At 38.4% G+C, this 19616-nt stretch overlaps 1 protein-coding gene across 1 annotated transcript in view; it reads left to right on the top strand.

Annotated features, from left to right (window-relative positions):
- The first annotated feature begins 2326 nt into the window (after nt 1-2326).
- LRRIQ1 (leucine rich repeats and IQ motif containing 1) overlaps nt 2327-19616 on the top strand; it is a 113547-nt gene continuing 96257 nt past the window's right edge. Inside the window, exons 1-9 of the mRNA XM_037389905.1 lie at nt 2327-2455; nt 3678-3789; nt 4782-4876; nt 6046-6148; nt 6853-7082; nt 9019-9093; nt 9264-10469; nt 11397-11549; nt 15457-15607. Of these exons, the coding sequence (XP_037245802.1) occupies nt 2327-2455; nt 3678-3789; nt 4782-4876; nt 6046-6148; nt 6853-7082; nt 9019-9093; nt 9264-10469; nt 11397-11549; nt 15457-15607 (2254 nt within the window). The remainder of the gene's footprint in view (nt 2456-3677; nt 3790-4781; nt 4877-6045; nt 6149-6852; nt 7083-9018; nt 9094-9263; nt 10470-11396; nt 11550-15456; nt 15608-19616) is intronic.

The raw sequence follows: 19616 nt of genomic DNA, 5'->3' as shown, positions 1-19616 counted from the left end.
AGTCTCATAACGATGTTTTTTACCTAAAGTCCAACTTAACCACATCCTTACATAGAGAAGTTTTCTTGTGTTGATTGGTCCTGACCTCCTGGTTACAGGTAACAGGCCAACAGAAACATCTTTTTCATTGGCAAAGTTGTTTGCTAAAGGCATGACACAGTGCCCATGGTCTTCGGTCACCATGATCACAGCATAACACACATTACAAAACAACTATCAAGTGCACATTCAACTCAGTGCTTGAAGACTTGACCACATTGAAAAGTTCGCTGCTGTAAAGTGAGAGAAATCGCAGGGTGGATTTCAAAAGCGTGAGTTCCCATTGTTTTAAGATTTAAATGTCTTACTCATCCATTAATACTAGTGACAAAATAGTAAATGATTGCTCATGAATCCTGTATTTTGCAGTTAACATCTGTAAGTCATTCAGAAAGGTACTCGGTTTATTTTAAAGACAGTAGATGGGAAAAATGCCTACCATCCTGGGCAGATCCTTCTCATTGCTCATAAAGGTGCTCATTTTGTATGTAAAACCTGTCTTTACCTTTCAGCTCATATTTTTCTGTTAACCTTCCTTTGCACCTTGGTATTCGTAATCAGACTTTAAGGACAGATGCATACCCTACAAGCACCGCTACATACCGAAATTATCACCATCTGCACCCTCCCTGCCCCGTATCATTTTTGCTAGACTGAATTGCACGGAGCCTTTAATTCTCCAACTACTGGCCATTTTCTCCAGCTCTCATGTCATTTGTATGAGCCATTCCCTGCACTCTTTGATATATATTTTTAACTCTCATTTGTCGCTGTCGGCCCCCAGCGCAGGCCCCCGCCCCGGCCCCCGGCGCCAGCGGGCCGCCGGCCGTTCCAAGCCGCCGCGGCGCCCCGGCCCGCGAATGCCGAAGGGCTGCCTGGCGGGCTCTCATTTCTCACGCCTCTGCAGTTCTCCTGGCAGACAGGACGCCAAACCATTGTATTTTAATCCACCTTTGCTATACTTTGGTCTGGTTATTATTTTTTTTTTCAATTAATTGCTGATTCCAAGTTATTCTAAACACTGAATTCCAGTCTACTGCTTAAAATACGTTAAATAATAATAATAACCAAAACCAAATAAACAGTACGAAAAGGGCTGCGCGCTGTTGTGCCCCGCGCTGACGCAGGGAGCTCCCGCCGGGGGCCGCCCGCCCCAGCGGCGCCACCCGCCAGCCGCTCGCCAGGTTTGGACCCTCCCGCTCGCCTTCGCGGCCGCTGTTTCCCGTTGCCGTGGAGACGCTCCCGGTTTAACAGCACGGCGGCGGAGCTCCGGGCTTCCCCGCGGAGGGTCTGACCAGGGGCGGTTGGGAACTGTGGCATTTCGGGGCGGGAGGGCGGGCGGTCTCCGCAGCCAGCTAGAAAGGCGGCGACTCCGGTGGGACCTCGGCTGAACAAGAGGTGAGTAACCACACCGAGTAGGTCGCGGAGGGCTATAGGTGCCTTGAGGAACGGACTGCAACTCCCAGTATACAGAGAGCGGCTCAACGGTCCTTCCGGGAAACGGCGGTGGGCGGGCGGGCTCCCCGCCGCGGGGCCTGCTGGGAGCTGTAGTTGATCTGGGGGGGACTGCTTCCCGCCCCCACGGCTGAGGTGCAGTCAGCGCCGCCCTTCTGCTCCAGGGGCCGGCGAGGGGCGAGCAGTTGCTCGCTGCTTCTGAGGTAGCGGGTCTAGACTGCCGCCCTTATCCCCTAATCGGAGCTACGGCTGAGGAGAGGGGTCCGCATTGCGGAGGGACGGGGGACTGTGAGGGACCCCTTCCTCTCCTATCACCATCCGTCTATAAAGTCTTGTACTTAAGTGAGTTGGGCCATTTCTCATGGCTTTCTCTGTATCATTGCAACTTCATGGAGTGCTTCCTAGGTTCTTAGTCTTATTTCGTAATTGTTAATATGTATTTATTGTTTGAAGTTTTGTTTTTTTTCTTTGCAGCTACTAGGGCTGCAAAAAAAAAACAAACAGCCTTGTGAGGCTTAGGTATACCGCTGATCCTGTCCACAAGGAGCAGCAATCAAGCAGAGGTTTTTAACACTCAAATTTTGTAACACTTGCAAAATTTAGAGAGGTAGACTGAGGACGGATTCTCTTATCACAAACCACATTTTTCTTGTTTTTTTGCTTGTTGGTATGGAGTGAGCTGTTCAGAACAAACTGCTGTTCCTTTTTCACGTTCAATAAATACATCTCAATAAATTTATGCTAAATGAGCACCCTCTGGTTCATGCACTGCTGAAAGTTTGTATTTTCTTTGTGTAGCTTTGAAAACAGATAAGACACTGTGAAAAGCAGAATGTCTGAAGATACTGAAGGAATTGAAAAAGAAATAGAAACAGAATTAAGCAGAATTAGTGTTTCTTCCCTTGAAGCAGATAATTCTGACACAGAGGTATTAGAAGAAGCTTTGAGTGACAGTGAGACAGTAAGTATTTAGTGGGCTAAAACTTACTCTATTTCTGCTTGAAAGTAATATGGACGTAGAAAAGCCTATCTCGTGAATGAAATTTTTCCTGAAATACCTAGCCTGAAGATTTCTTCTAAAAGTAGTCTCAGTAATATTGCTTCATGAAAAATGTAACCTCCAGTGGTGACAAGCCAATAAATGAGATGGATATTGGCATTCTGCTTAAGTAAGAAAATCAGATGCTGAGATAATGATTTGTTTTAGAATCCTCTGAAGCTGGAAGCTTTTATTAAGCTGATGGGTTAGATTAAATACGGATGAATAAGCCAATGATTCTTTATTTAAATCTGTATTTAAATCTTAAAAAGAGACTGACTTATGTTTTAAGACTTCCAGATACTAATTTCATCTAAAGTAGTGCTTTAGGTCCTCTCTTTTTGGATGGCTTCTTATGTTGGGGAAAGATTTTCCTTTGAAATCCAACCAGTTATTTGGTTCCTTTTCAGTTATTTAAATCTTTCAGATTTGTAGCAAAAGGATTGGTCTGTAGGATATTGGGGCACATGATATTGGTCATATGTGACCATAAATCATGTGTTTAATATGACATAAAGATAGGCAAAGGCATCAGTGAGAATTATTTAAGCACTTACATGCTGAATGCTAGCAATGTTAGCTGAATTTACATATCTGAGAGAAGGCAGTCCATTTTCCCAAATCCGTGCAGTAAAAGGCGGTCTTTTGAATAGGAAGTGTGCAGTAAAGAAAGTTGAAGCATCTGATTTGCATGCATACTTTAAACATTAGTAAATTTAAAATTAATTTATTTTCTAAAGAGTCTGAACATTTTTAAGAAAAAGATCCTGTGCATCATAGGTATTCATTAATTTTTGTCTTAACATTTTCCGTAATTTCTTGGTCCAAAACAATTATAAAGAAAATGTTAATTGAAACATGTTTCTGAAGATAGTAGAAAATAAGTTACTAAAATGTGTTCCAATCAAAACTTAATTAGAATGTAATTAAAAATGAGAATTATTAATTGGTCAGTGGGTGGTAAGACAATGCGAAGAGTACAGGAACTGGGAACAATTTTGTTAGCAGCAGGTACTAAATCTCCATCAGTGCTTTATAGGTGAAGCCAAAAGTGAGTCTTTGTTCTTGCATGTCAAGTATTTACCTCTGGTAATGGCTGTGATATGAAAATGTAGAATTTATGTCAAATGCCATGTTTTTCTAGATTTCAGATGACTTGCCAGAATCAGTTCTCTCCTATTTAAACTTTATAAAGAGCAGAAATCAAGATGCTGAAAAACTTATACTGCAAGACTTAGAAGATGAAGGAACGACAAGTAAGCAGGGGTCACAGTTAAATGAAATATTTATGCACCTTGTATTGCCAGTCAAAGTTTGACTAACAATCATCAGTAAAACGATGCAAATGTTTAAGTAAAGCAAGCAGTGAAACCTATTGCAACAGCTTCTGAATGCATGCTGGAAATCTCTAGGAATAAACCTATGCAATGCTGTCTAACATCAGAGTATGAATTGAATTTTTCTAAAAATTCATCTGATGCCAAACCATAGATCGAGGTAAGGTGCAGGATCATTCCCTGGACCAGGACCTAGGCCAGACTCTTAATCTGAAATGAAGTCATTAGGAGATGAAGCTAAGAGTTCAGATACAATTGAACCACATAGGGTATGTTTAAAGTCTGTCTTTAGAGATATCCAAGCTAGCATTAAATGAAATGACCTTGTCATTGGGGAACAATATTGCCATGTCAGCTGTGTGACTGAGGACAAGCTCATAGTCTTATGTGCCAGAGAGCTGGCTGCTCTGTTCTTTTTCACATCATCTTGGGTTTAACACTCATTTAGTGTAACAGTCTTTGTGAACAAATGTTCAATATTGTCAATATATTTTAATATTTGAGGAAGGTTTCTTTCTATCTGTTTTTTTGTAATGGACACTTTTTTTTTTTTATTACTTTTTCAGTTCTTTGTCAGTTTTTGACCTGCCCAATACAAGTTCTACTGTGTTTTTCTACACAGAAGATGTTGTTCTGTGTTCTGTGCTGTGAAATTCTTTCATACTTGCTGTCACTGGATTCTTACAATATCAGTGTGTGTTTTGGTTACATGTATTTGCTGCTTTTAATGTAGAGAAATGACTCCCATACATATTTGAGTAAAAATGGGGTGGGGGTGTAAGAATTTTAAAGGAAAAACAATCCTTTATTTTAGTTTATGGAAATATAGTAGCTAAGCAATATAGAGCAGAACTGAGTGCTGGTAAGGGATTGTCTCTTTATGTACTAAATTATATTTATTTCTTCTTTAGGTAACATTTATGGAGTAGTTTCTTGCCATGCTTCAGATTACTTGGCAGAATTGGCTTCTGAATATAATGAAAATCCGGATCAATTTAAAAAAGAGGTATACTCCATTTAAACAATATTTATATTGAAAAAAAAATCTATTAAGTAATTTAGATAATTTACACTTGCTTTGTTGGCCTCCTGAGGAGACCGGTAGATGTGTTCAGTTTTGTTGCTGTCAGACTATCCATAAAGTGTTAAGATGAGTTTGTATATGCTGTTCTTTAGAACTGGGATATCAGCTGTAATACACCACATCTATAAGTTTTAAAATTTGGAATAAATTCTCTGTGTCAGTAGTTGAGCTGCTGAGCACAAAAGCCAAAATTAAGCAAAACAGAATAACTCTTTATTGTTAATTATTTGCAGAATATTGTCTCAATAGTATGATAACACTTTTAAACTTCTCTAATCGTTACTTTTATGATGATCAGGAGGATGTGCTACTGTTAATCTTGCTACTAATATATTCCATTATTTTATAGAAAAGGTAAACATAATGTCTGTAACTTTCAAAGACAAATCAAGAGTTATGAACCTAGGTTCTCTTATATTTTCATACGATTCGATTAAATAACTTGCTAAAGTTCTAAGAAAAACATAAAACTGTATTTAATTCAATCACTTTTAATTTGTTGTCTGGCTTTTATTGGGAGCACGTTTGCAAACATGAGTCTCCGAAGACCATTGTTTAGAACAGCACAATTACTTTATGTGACTTCAGCAGCATTACAAATATTAACATATGCCCCACGCATGTGATGAACAGATGATAAATGAGAAGGAATAGATTACTTCTTGCCAGCAAAGAACAATGAAATAAATATAGCAATCTCTGTGCCTATAGCATTATTTTCACATAGACTTCTTAAAAATTTACTTTGTAACTATCTCCTCCCCTATGTGCATAACAGTATTAATGCATAAATAGTGCTTAGTTCCACAGAAAGTAAAACAAATCCCAAACGCAAACATTTATTTTTCAGGTAAAAATGTAAAATATATTAAAAAAACACATAGAAATAATCCAATATTTATTACTCTAGCAAACAATATTTTGATGGGTACATTTGCGTTATTCAATGTCTAAGGATTCCAGTCAGTAGTAGGTTTTGTATTACTGTGCTTGTCATATCATGAAAAGCTCATTCTTATTCTGGAAGATTTTTATAATGTTATGCTTTTAATTTTTTCTTGTTCTTTAATGACAATATTAAATTATATTAGGTACGGTTTGAAACTGAAGATGAAGACTTGCAGATTGCTGCAACACCTAGTTATAATAGTCGGTCCACCAGTGAAGTGGTCACTGATGACCATTTTGTTACAGGTAAGCAAATGCATTAGTTGTTTGGGTGAGCTGATCTTTTTAGTGTCACATCACTGTTTCCTGCTTTTCTGTTTTCATAAATATTGTAACATTCTTTGTAAAGAATGACACAGCACAGTATGCAATAGATTTTTTTATTTCATGAGCTGGACATGAGCAAATACCTGTGCTTTTATCTCATTTCAGGATCACAAAAGTATCCTAGTCTTTAATGTTTTGATAGAAATTTGTTTCAAAAAACACTACCCAAAAATTATTTAAATAATTATGAATACAAATGGAAGCCAGATTAGAGACACTAAGTAGGCTGTGCTGTGGCCACAACTTGTTTTATTTTTTTATAGCCACACTGGCTGAGAGCATTTCACTTCACTGTACCCTTTACATGTTTTGAGGTAGAGTGCAACTGTTATAAAACCCCTGCTGATAGCTACAGATGACATTAATCCTGAAGCCAAAGTGTAATCCTGAAATATACATTGATAGAATAAGTACGATTGTAGCAGAGTCAGTAAGTGTGCATCATGATAATAAGACTTCTTTGATAGAAAAGACTCATGTTGTAGTTTTGATTTCCTTGGGGATATATATACCTGGCTGTATCAGCACAGAATCCTTTTCTTGTCATTAAGACTGTTTAATGTCCCCCAATATTTACTAGGAAGTTAAATAAAAGGTTTTCTTGGTTGATTACAAATTCATAGCTGATGCTGAAATGAGCATAAGCCTTACTCACTGTGAAGCAGAAGAAAGGTGTGGACAGGTGTTTGAGTACTGGGTGAAAAGACAAAAGGAGCTGGAAGATGAGAAGAGGAAAAAGTGGAAAGCTGAGGGGGAAGCACATGAAAAATGGAATGAAGAGGAACACACAAGAAGGGTGCTGCATCTGGAGGAATTTGAGGCTGAAAGAATAAAGTTAGAGCTTCTTCATAAGGTAATTAATGATACTGAAGCCAACCTGTTCCCATCTAGACTATGTGAATTCAACATATAATGTGAAAAAGAGAGTACTATCCCAAACTGTATAACTGTCCTAAACTCTGTCTACTTGTGATACCAAAGCGAGATGTAAGATTTATATGTATAATCCATTGGGGTTTATGTGTTTACTGCTTTGTTCAGCAGTGAATGAATTTGCTATGCTAGATGTTAAATTATTCTTTAGGCTTTACCCTTACTCAGTTTTTATATTGTGACACCAGCCAAAGTACTGGAAATTAGAGTTGTGCTAAATTATTTGCAAATGAAAAATAGTCACTGTGCCTTAATAGAAAATACTTCATTACTTTGGACCTCCCAACCCAATTTCATATTTAGATGAAAAATCGTAGGTGAGGTAATCTGAACCAAAATTACTAATTTCAGAAATGCTGGTGCTGTACCTCATCTAGGTAAAAGTTACAATATGCCCTTTTCTTGTCTGTATCTGGGAAATTGAGTCAGACTTCATCTACGGAGTTCTGCCACAACAGAACATGTCTCCGTATGTTGACCGGTCACATTCTCAGAGTATTTAGTTGTGTTTTGCTGTAGTGCATGATGCATACTGAGGGATAAAATTTGATAGCTCTCCACAAGAGCATAAGAACATGAAGAAATGTAACCCTCAGACATTATACATGTGGGGCCACAATATTTTATTATTTAGCCTAAATATTTGTATTTTGAGAGATGCATTAACACTGCGTTTTCAGTTAACTAATTTGTAGCTTTCTGAAAGAAGTGGGCAATTTGGTCCCAGCAAGGTAATTCAGGTCACCAAAATTAAGGAAGAGCTCAGTAAGTGAAAAGACCTTTGATGTCTGAAGGCCAGCTCAGTGTCTGATATAGCTCCATTTTCAATAGGCCACAAAATTAATAAGGCTTCCTCTGTTCTTTGATGTCACAAACCATTTTTGGATGTAGAATGGCTTTCTTTCTCCAGACAAGTTAGGGCACATCCCTATTTAGACACTTTGATAGTACTGTCACTAGTGCACTCTTTTTGGAGGTGAGAGAAGTGACTAACTTCCTCCATTACAGAATTATCTAGAAGTCTAGTCTCCTGTTGTCTGAACGGCATGCTTCTGAATATGCATGAAAAGCAGTGCTTAGGCACCTGGGAGACTTCATGCTCCAAGTTGGAAATGGTAGTTTATTTGTACTTGTTCCTTCATGTCCTGCTGTGTATTTGATTTGGCTGGTACTGATTTATCTTGGCTCCACCAAGAACTATGTGATTCTGGATCAGCCTCTGGTTTTTAGGTGCTTACTGTTTGCTAATTTTCAGTCAGATGTAATTCCAAATCATTTGGAGATTTTTTTCTGATCGAGAATATGTTGGGAAAGGAGGGACATGCTATTTATTTGCAAGTAGCGAGAAAATAGACTTGAACTTTCATTTTCTGTTTAGAAACAATTCCAGTGAAAAAAAATTCTTTAGCTTTACTGGACAAAATTCCTGTTTGAAAGATTTTAAGATTACCAGCATCATACCAGTCTAATTAAAGGGAGACTGCTACTTTCAGAGTGTTTGTTTCCATAATGTTTCTGTTATCTACCTGTACTTTGAATGGTTGTTTCATAAAAGTAGGTTTCATCTTCAATAGTAGCATGGAATTTGGAGAGGAAGATGGCAGTTGTTTGGGTCAATACCAATACACTGAGTCTCTGAAGGTATGCATCTCTCAGAACATGACCCAATCTGCATTACTGATGCAAGTTTCTAGTTGTTTATTTTGATACTCACACAGCTGAATTTCTCATTTTAATTCAGGCATTCACAAAAGTAGACTGTTAGAAAGTCAAAAAGATGGGGGAGATTGGAAAGAGGGTGTTTTGTGATGTTCCAGGTTTCATACAATATTCATTTAAGTTAAATTGTTGCGCAGAAACACCAAACTGCAGTAGAAGATGAGTTACAGAAAGAAAAGAAAGCTTGGAGAGACAAAATGATGCAACATGAGGTCTACAATAAGCTTTTGTCAAAGAACTGGGAGGTTACTATCATATATTTGGGAATAAATATTATTCTGGAACAGTTAATACCCCAGATTCTGTTTATTAATGATAAATATGTACCAACACCTGTCCTATTTTAAGTGTGTTTGAAGTATATCCTAATTGTTTGGCCTAGGAATGGATCACGAAGCTACAGCTGCAAATGGAAGAGGAGAAAAAGGCCTTGGAAAAGCAGAAAGCAAAAGAAAGACAACACCTGGCAGAACAACAGAACAGAGCAGCTGTGAAAATCCAAGCTAGATTTAGATCATTTTTAGTCCATAAAAAATATGCTCCCATCTTAAAAGAATGGAAAGATGAAGTAAAAAAGAAGCAGAAGATACTAAAAGAAATAGAGATAGACATGAAAGAAAAAGAGGAAAAAATGAAGATGCAAATGGAAGAAAATAGGCAAAAAATAGAGGGGAAAAAAAGACAAGAAGTACCTGAAAGAGAGGAATATTTGGCATGGGTGAGGAGGTGTGAGGAATATGAGAAAAAGAAAGAAAGCCTGAGACTTGAAAGAGAAAACAAGCTGCAAATAAGAGAAGAACACAGAAAACTAGGAGAAAAAAGAGCAAAAGCTGTCATGAGTGACAGTGAAGAAAACAAAGAAAGCATAAAAAATGATAAGCAGACAGAAAATATGGAAATAATAAGAGAACAGAAGAAGGAACTAAATAAACAAGCAGAAGAACAAAAAGAAGACCAGGCTGAAATGATGGATGAAGCAAATAATTGGATGATTCCAGCAGAAAGAAATTTGACACCAACACCAAATATGCTAGGTTCAGAGAAGAGGGAATACTCTTCTCACGTAAATAATGAGAACATGTACCTGAATTCAATACTACATGTAGAAGAAAATTACTCACAAACTAGAGTTCTTAATAAAGCTTCGGATATTCATACTTCCAAGGATGAATCTGTTAATTTTGGAGCTAATGACATGATAGAAAATAAGACAAACAATATACACAGCAGTCCACCAAATGTCAAGCCAGATGCTAGTACTAGAGAAGTCAAAGATCAGTTTTCTCAGTCTGACACAATGAAGAAAACTATGTTTCTAATGGGAGATGCTAATGAGGAAGTCAGAGAGACCTGGAACAGAATTCAAGATGTAGCTGAGTGTTCCAGCAGACTAATTCTTCCTGATGATATCGAAAAAAAGAGAATAAACTGGATGAACACATGTAAATCTTGGTCTAAAGTATATGAAGAAAACCAAAGAAAGCAAGCAACTATAAAAAAAAAACCAAGGAAAAGTTCATTTAGCAAGATGCCTTCACTAAGTACAGAAAAGATAATTCATAGTGGCCCCTGGAGTACTCTGCAGCATGTAACTATATAGAAGATTTAGAATGAAATGATAAGCCATGCTATTTATTTTTTTTCCTTGTATATCAGCAGAATGCTGTTTTGAAAGAGCAGGTTACAGATCTCAGTGAGAGTGAGAGTTCCTCTGCACAAGTGCAAAATAAGAGCAATGAGAATCACTTTGCAACTCCTATGAGCACTGTAGAGCACTGTGGTATTAGTCTTCAGATGATTGATAGTATATTAAGCCTATAAAAGGCAGGAGCTCCTAGCTCCTGTTTTCTGCTAAATTAACATGGTTTTGCCTTTGTATGAGGGTCTGCATTTCAGCTCCTGCTCATCTAGCCCCTTCAGAGTTTTGAGAATACTAGTCTCTTCCAGAAGCAAGTCATTGCCGATCAGCTTACAAATGGTGTTTTTCCATAAAGAACATCTCTTGGTTCCCAGCACTTACTTTTCCTATCACTTAGTAACTTACCACTGTATGTTTGCTCTGTGCTCCTGTCTTGGTATCCACTCTTTGATGACATACTAGCCTACACAAACTTAATCTGAACTACTTTTGTCTGTTCTTGCACAGTCACTTATTATTTATGTTAGTATGATGGGAAACAGTTCACACTATTAATTGTTTTGCTCAGTGTTAATCTTCCATCCATTCAAAGCAATGTCATTACCAAAGTATAAGTTGTGTTTATTTTAAGGTGGATGTTGAAATCAAACAGATTGTTTTCATAATAACTTCTCCCATTTAACACATCAAACCCAACGTTGCCATCCTTTTCTATATGAAAGTATTAACATTAGTTACTTGCATTTTCTAAAGTGTTGGTAGAATGCAGTTTTGGTCTCTTTTTTTAAAAAAAAAGAAACTAACCATAATGTGACATTATATAATGAATTTTCAATATACAAATAATTAATTTTGTTTATCAATAAATGCATGTAGGTCACAACACTTACACTTGAAGATTTGCCAGCTTGCAGCCTCTCCACGTTATCCAAGTGTTCAAATCTTCAAGTTTTGACCCTGAGGCGCTGTGGACTAGTTGCACTGGAAGGACTAAGTAACTGCAAAGACCTAAAGTATATCAACATGGAGGTACCAAGTGTGTTTGATTCTTTATTGCAACCCAGGAGGACTACCTGTTTTGCTGCTTATTTGGCTGTGCAGTTGCATCTAACTGAATATGTAACTTGTAGTGCCTTAAGACTACAGGAATATCCCCAAAGTTATACCAGCAGATTTGCATTGCAGATAATAATGTGCATTGTACTAAAGCAACATCCTGCAAATGAATCAAGATATACTAAGAAAAGTGCATGATAGTATCAGTCTAGGATTAGCATTAGGTATGGCACAGTGATAGATCTTTATTACTTCATTCCCTCTGACTCATAAGTAGGCAGATGTGGTTACCATAGCAGATGCTCATCTTAAGCAGGAGGAGGCAGAACGAAGAGTCCTTTGCAATACACACCTTGAATATTAAAATACTCGCATATATGCTCAAGGAACAGTATATTGAGTTACACTAGAGACATAATGTCCAGATACTTGCTACTGCACAGTGTCTTACATGGCCTTATAAATTTAATGACTAAAGAGAACATTTTGCTCTGTGATGCATCTTAATTCCAGAACTTGACGATTTACATGAAGCAACTCTATTCACATTTTTTTATTTCATGTGCTTTAATAACACCAATTCACAAGAAAGTTAATATGCCTGGGACATAGAGAAGGCTGAGGTACTCAGTGACTTTTTTGTCAGAGTCTTTGCTGGCACATGCTCCAGCCACACTGCCCCAATCACAGAAAGTAAAGGCAGGGACTGGGAGAATGAAAAACTGCCCACTGTAGCAGAAGATCAGGTTCTAAAGAACCTGAAGGCATGCAAGTCCATGCAACCTGACCACATGCATCCATGGGTCCTGAGGGAACTGGCAGATGACATCTCTAAGCTACTATCCGTCATATTTGAGAAGTTGTGGCAGTCCGGTGAAGTTCCCACTGACTGGAAAAAGGGAAACATAAACCTCATTTTTAAAAAAGGAAGATAGGAAGACCCAGGGAGCTAAGGGCCAGTCAGTCTCACCTCTGTGCCAAGCAAGATCATGGAACAGATACTCCTGGAAACTATGCTACGACACATGGAAAATAAGGAGGTGACTGGTGACAGCCAACATGGCTTCACTAAGGGAAGATCATGCTTAGCAAATTTGGTGGTCTTCTATGATGGCATTACAGTGTTGGTGGACGAGGGAAGAGCAACTGATGTCATTTACGTGGACTGGTGCAAAGCGTTTGACACTCTCCTGCATGACATCCTTGTCTCTAAACTGGAAAGACATGGATTTGATGGATGGACCACTCAGTGGATAAGGAATTGGCTGGATGGTTGCACTCAAGGAGTTGTGGTAAATGGCTTGGTGTCCAAGTGGAGACCAGTGACAAGTGATGTTCCTTGGGGTCAGTACTGGGACCAGCACTGTTTAAGATCTTTTTCAGTGACATGGACAGTGGGATTAAGTGCACTGTCAGCAAGTTTGTCAATTATACCAATCTGTGTGGTGTGGTCAACATGCTGGAGGGAAGGGATGCCACCCAGAGAAAGCTTGACAGGCTTGAGAGCTGGACCTGTGTGAACCTCATGAAGTTCAGCAAGGCCAAGTGCATGGTCCTGCACATGGGTTGAAGCAATCCCAAGCACAAATACAGGCTGAGCAGAGAATGGATTGAGAGCAGCCCTGAGGAGAAGGACATGGGGGAGTTCGTTGCTGAGCTCAACATGACCTAGCAGTATATGCCTGCAGCTCAGAAAGCCTACTGAATCCTGGGCTGTATCAAAAGAAGCATAATCCCTCTACTCAGCTCTCATGAGACACCACCTGGAGTAATGTGTTCTGCTCTGGGGCCCCCAAAATAAGCAGGACATGGACCTGTTGGAGTGAGTCCAGAAGAGGGCCACGAAGATGATCAGAGGGCTGGAGCATCTCTCCTGTGAAGACAAGCTGAGAGTTGTAGTTGTTCAGCCTGGAGAAGAGAAGGCTCCAAGGAGGCCTTATAGCAGCCTTTCAGTACCTAAAGGGGGTCTACAAGCAAGCTGGAGAGGCACTTTTTGCAAGGGCATGTAGTGATAGGACAAGGGGTCATGGCTTTAAACTGAAAGAGGGAAGATTTAGACTGGATGTTGGGAAGAAATTCTTTACTGTGAGGGTGGTGAGGCACTGGCACAGGTTGCCCAGAGAAGCTGTGGATGCCCCATCCCTGGCAGTGTTCAAGGCCAGGCTGGAAGGGGCTTTGAGCAACCTGGTCTAGTGGAAGGTGTCCCTGCCCATGGCAGAGGGGGTGTAACTAGATCATCTTTAAGGTCCCTTCCAACCCAAACTGTTGGAAGTTTTTTCTATGGCTGTTATTTGTAGAAATCTTGAATGTTTCTACATGCTCAGTAACTGGTGTTCTTTCCAAAGTATGGGGCTTTTATTCATTTGGGTTTTTTGTTTAATTAAATTAGAAGAGAGCTGATAATAATTACAATTAAAGGAATGTTGTCTGTGCAGTAACTAGAGTATTGCAATAGGACAGGTTGAAATACCTGTGTCATTTTCTCAGTTTTCTTATCTATCCAGAACGTAATTTCTGGGATTCAATAATTTTGGGTACCTCAAATTACAAGAGCAAAGTATTAGTATGAGAGTGTAAGCTGCCAGTCCTACTAAGATTGTTATGTGATATTTATTTTTTTTAGATCAGATATTGTCTCTTGCATAACAGTTTTGGTTGTGTGGTTTGTTTTGTTAGTTGTTTTGGGGTTTTGGGTTGGTTTTTTTTTAATTTTAAAATGGTATGCTTTAAACCATATACAGGATTGCCTCACTGGGATGCGCCAGGATAATTTAGTCAGGGAGAAGACCCTGAGAAATACTTTTAAGTATGCTTGATTAATACTTTAATAATTATATAAAGTATTATTATTAATAATATATACTTTTGCTGTGCCAGCTGATGTGGCAGTTGTCTTCCATTAATGAAGAAACAGCCTCTTTTGTGATATTTGAAACAGTCCAAGATTGTTCCATGGTTATTTCTCACATAGCTAAAGCAGCTGCCTCTGCTTCCCTTGGACATTCATTCCTACTTGATATTGCCTCTCCTTTCAATTGATAGAAAACCTAACATCTGAGCCGTATCAGTTCTCTGCTTTAACTTACTGGGACAACTGAAGGGGCTGTCCAAGGGCAGGAATCAGTGTTATGGCTTCCAAAGGAAAACCTGTACACATGTCTGCCTGCAGCTCTAGCTAGCACCTAAATCTAGTTGGCATGTTAATTCTGGAATAGGAATTAGACTCTTTGGCTTAATCAGTTTGTCACAAAGGCAGGGAATTTTAAGTTTTGTGTGTTTGAGCATCTGCAGGTGAAAAACAGAAGAAAATAGCAAGGGCAGCAAATAGTGAAATAAAAATCTGAGGAAGCATTATTAAATGACCTGGGGAAAGGGATGTTAAGAGAGCAAGATCTCTTGGGGGAAGAACGTTAACTGACAGCAGTGTCAGTGTTTGTGACCAAAATACCTTTAAAAGCAGGTTTTCGCTGTTAGTAAATAGGATTCCAGCAAAGTCATAACTGTTTTCATGCATGTCTAGTAAATATGATGGTTTCTGTGCCATTTTTAGTTCAGTCTCCCAGGGTTTGGGAAGCTGGGACTGTATGGAAAAGACCACTCTGTGCTTAACTTCTCCTTACACTTTTTAACTTCTAGGCTTTTTCAGAGCCAGAATAAAGTTTGAGATACATTTTTATTCTATCCCAGCAGGACACAAAAGGCAGTTTCTATGACTCATTTATCAATTTATTTTCCTAATGGAAAAAATAGAGATGCCCTTGCTCCTAGCTAGAAGTTTAGGATAAAAGTAAGCAATGATTACAATCTACCATATTTTTGCACTTAATTCTGCTATTTCACTTAAGATGTTATTTAATAGTCTCATTTTCCTTTATTGCAGGAAAACAACATTCGGATGATCAGCTGTGAAAATCTAGAAAATCTCTGTATTCTGATTCTGAATAAGAACCATCTTTCATCAGTTTGTGGCTTAGATGGCTGCATAAGTCTCCAAAATCTTGAACTTTCCTACAATAAAATCACCCGAATTGGTAAGAAAATTAATGTAAAATTATTCCAGTTTGTATAACAATATTTGTGCTGTTTATATTCAAAATTCTATTTCCCTTGGTTTCAGGGCCAGCCAACTGCTAAGCCCAAGGAGAATGAGGAAACAGACTTAGAACAGACTTGCATTTTAAAGCATACTCAACTTCACATTTATTTGCAGCATGGTTTAGCTATTGCCGTGTATTCCATCTACCAGGTCATGTAACTGTTCTCAGGCAAAGAGAACTAAAAATCTTTCTAGAAGGACCCCTAGTATTACCTGCACTAACTCGGGATATGTGAGTAGCCTGAGTTCAGTTTAACTACAGAAACAATTAATATAAAGCTTAGCCTTGAAACTGCAGAGAATTCCGGTGTGTTCCTAACACAGTAAGTAATTATATAGAAATCATATTATTTGTCTGACTCTGTGTATCATGCTAAGACCGGACCATGGCCTCTCTTTCTACTAAAATGCTGCCCTTTCAGGCTCCAAACTGTTATTCTATAGTTTCCTTCCACTCTGGCTCTTCCTTGCTGCTCATTGCACCAAAGCTGGAAAAAAGAAAAAAAAGAGTCTAAGGTAAAATCATTTAGGCACAGCAGGTGTGGTAACCCCTATTATATTTACAAAGGCAGTTTTTTATATTTGTTTGTCCAACAACTGGCAGGCAATAGGTGTACCTTTAGCAAGCAGTCAACCTGTTAGAATTTACATGCACCCAGACCACTCAACAGCTGCATCAATACATGAAATCCTTCTGCTAGGAGACAGATGCTTTCTGTTGTCCAGCCAGGATTTTTTCATGCAGTGAACAAGTGTTTGCCACTTTATTTGTGCTGCTGCTTGGATTATAAACTGCCTAAGGTATAGATACTGTGTGTCAGCTTTTGGCAAGCCAAAAATACTGCATTGTGTGCCTTGTGTTATGTAGACATGGTATAGATGCAAGCAGGATCCAGAGCCTTTTCTACTGACAAAAGGTTAGAGAAATGTAGTGCAGTGAAAATAACGAAGAGCTTTGCTGCATGTAAGTGGAGAAGCCAGCTTTTTGTTTTTAGAATGATGTATGTCTGGAGGACCATGTTAGTAGTCCTCCAAAAGCAACATTAACAGTTGGGAAAAGGTAGTAGTAAATTGCCAAATCTTTACTTGAAAAGGAGCTCACAAGGCTTGAAAGTCACAAATTTCCTTCAGGAAGGCAACACATCAGATAGAATGGAACTAGATTTAACAGCCTCCCTGTATTCTAGGGACCTGGGTTTTGGTGCATGACATGCTGTGAAATTTGTAAAGGCCACCAGAATACAGATGACTATATAACATCAGTATTATAGTCTTAACAGAGATAAATCTTCAAAGATTTGTCTACTGAAATAAAATCTTATGGCCTAGGAAAAAAATTGCATATGATGAACTAATTAATTTTGTATAAATTGAAACACAGAATCTGAAAAAGGGATTTTCTAGTTGTACTCTTAGTTGTGCTAAATCTAAAGATGTTACTTGGAAAGAGTGCAGAGCTGGGAATGGAAAGGAGATAAGAAGATTTCAATTTTGATTTTGAGAAACATAACCCAGCAACATGCATTTGCAGCCCAGAAAGCCAACCAAATCATGGGCTGCATCAAAAGATGTGTGGCCCGCAGGTCAAAGGAGATGATTCTCCCCCTCCATTCCATTCTTGTGAGATCCAACCCAGAGTACTTTGTTCAGATCTGATGCCCCCAACACAAGAAGGACATGGACCTGTTGGAGTGAATCCAGAGGAGGGCTGTGAAGATGATCAGAGGGCTGGAGCATCTCTCCTGTGAAGACAAGCTGAGAGTTGTAGTTGTTCAGCTTGGAGAAGAGAAGGCTCCAGGGAGGCCTTATAGCAGCCTTTCAGTACCTAAAGGGGGTCTACAAGCAAGCTGGAGAGGCACTTTTTGCAAGGGCATGTAGTGATAGGACAAGGGGTCATGGCTTTAAACTGAAAGAGGGAAGATTTAGACTGGATGTTGGGAAGAAATTCTTTACTGTGAGGGTGGTGAGGCACTGGAACAGGTTGCCCAGAGCAGCTGTGGATGCCCCATCTCTGGCAGTGTTCAAGACCAGGCTGGAAGGGGCTTTGAGCAACCTGGTCTAGTGGAAGGTGTCCCTGCCCATGGTAGGGGGGTTGTAACTAGGTCATCTTTAAGGTCCTTTCCAACCCAAACCATTCTATGATGCTATGGTTTATTTGTCTTAATTTAAACATTTGAAGTTCTTTAAAGTTGTGGATATACATTCTTTTCCTGCTGGACAGCAGGAAAATAATGATAATGTAGAACAATTATTAAGATGATAGATGAAACATTCACATAAAAAATGTATACAAAGTTTTGCACTATTAAAAAAAAAACCACTGAAACAGTATGAACATGGATAATATGATTCCGTGATAAATAACAAGGCACAGCAAACAGGAAATGTGAAAGCTTAAAAAAAGATAATCTGTAGATTTAGAGGGTTTAATAGTGATATTTTTAATATTTTTTGCTAATATGTGCAAATTTGGAATGTTAGTACTTGTGAACAGAGTTTATAATACCTGAGAATAAAGGTACTGGAATATCCATGTTTACTGTAAAAGCATATCACTACCCTAATGAGAAACAATTAAATCAACTGGTTAAGCTTCTTCTGTATCCTTGTGGCAAATAATGCTGGATAAGATTCTTATTCAGATTTATCTCATTTGATAAGTGTCCACAACATGACTGTAAGAATGATGCAGTATTAGTCGGTGGCATTTAGGAATGTGGCATCTGTGTGGAATGTACTATCTTTGCACAGGCCAAGTCGAGTAAAATCATCTTGTATTTTCTGTTTTTTGCAGTGTGCTGCCATATTTACTGAATCTTTAATGAATTTAAGTGGGTAAATGTTCACAAAAATCAGCTTGGAATCTGTCTTTCTGCTCTCCAGAATTGCTTTGAGGGTCTCTGGTTAAAACAGGTGTATAATACAGGATTTATTTCATATAAAAACATATTGTTTATAAGTAGTCACATAGAATGCACAAAAATGGATTTATGGGGTTTAAGAAGTTAATGTATCCCTCCATCTGTATATCCTGCAGGATGTCCCTCAGCAGTTTTGGAAGCTGCAGTACTGTGAAATATTCTCCATTCATTCAGCTTTAATAAAGCTTTTCCTAAATATTTTTTTTCCTAAGAAGTAAGGCTTATTTATGATTGTAATACTCCTGTTTTAATAACTTATTGTAGGAAACTTGAAGCATACTATGATTTATTTTTTCTTTTTCCTCCTCTCACTGAAATATAGCATCAGTAGGAAAAAAATCAGTGTTGCCAGAAAAGCCTTAAAAATAACAGTAAAATTATGAGAACTATGTCTCAGTTACGCCTTTCCAGTTAAGAACTGATCAAAAATCAAGTAATTGTGTCAGCAAACACTGAAGTTCAGTGCATATGTTTGTATTTTGAAGATGAATGCTTTACTTAACAATTTTCTTACACAATTTTGACATGAGTCATAGAATATGCTTTTTTGTAGGATGTCTATATTGCCAGAGTGTGTTGGCTAAAATCCTGGCAGTGCTAAGAATAGCAGTGCATAACTGTAGATAGTCATAAATGCTTCTTTGGACCTACTTTTTTTGAGAAAGCACATAGAGGGTTTTTTTTTAATCAGACATCTTTCAGTTTGGGGCTTTTTTTATGTGGTTTTTCATCTTCATGTTCACTGTCAGCTTTCACTCTTCTCTTGTCATTCATCTTTGTCCCACATAGAAGTTATTTCAGAACTTTATTGATAGCTAAGATAAAGTCCTTAGCTAACAGACTCCAGCTGCGCTTTGCAAATTGCTAAGAGCTACTTATATAAAGGTTCTCCACAAATCTTGCTGAAACCATATGTTTTTCAACAGAATGTATTTTTCCATATACTGCTATAGCTGTTGTTAGTTCCATCATATGTAAAACAGACAATATCTTCTGGAAATGTGCAGAAGACTTTAATGCTTA

This window comes from Falco rusticolus, chromosome 5 (assembly GCF_015220075.1).
Source record: "Falco rusticolus isolate bFalRus1 chromosome 5, bFalRus1.pri, whole genome shotgun sequence".
Lineage (NCBI taxonomy): Eukaryota > Metazoa > Chordata > Aves > Falconiformes > Falconidae > Falco > Falco rusticolus.
This window is presented reverse-complemented; position numbering and strand designations above follow the sequence as displayed.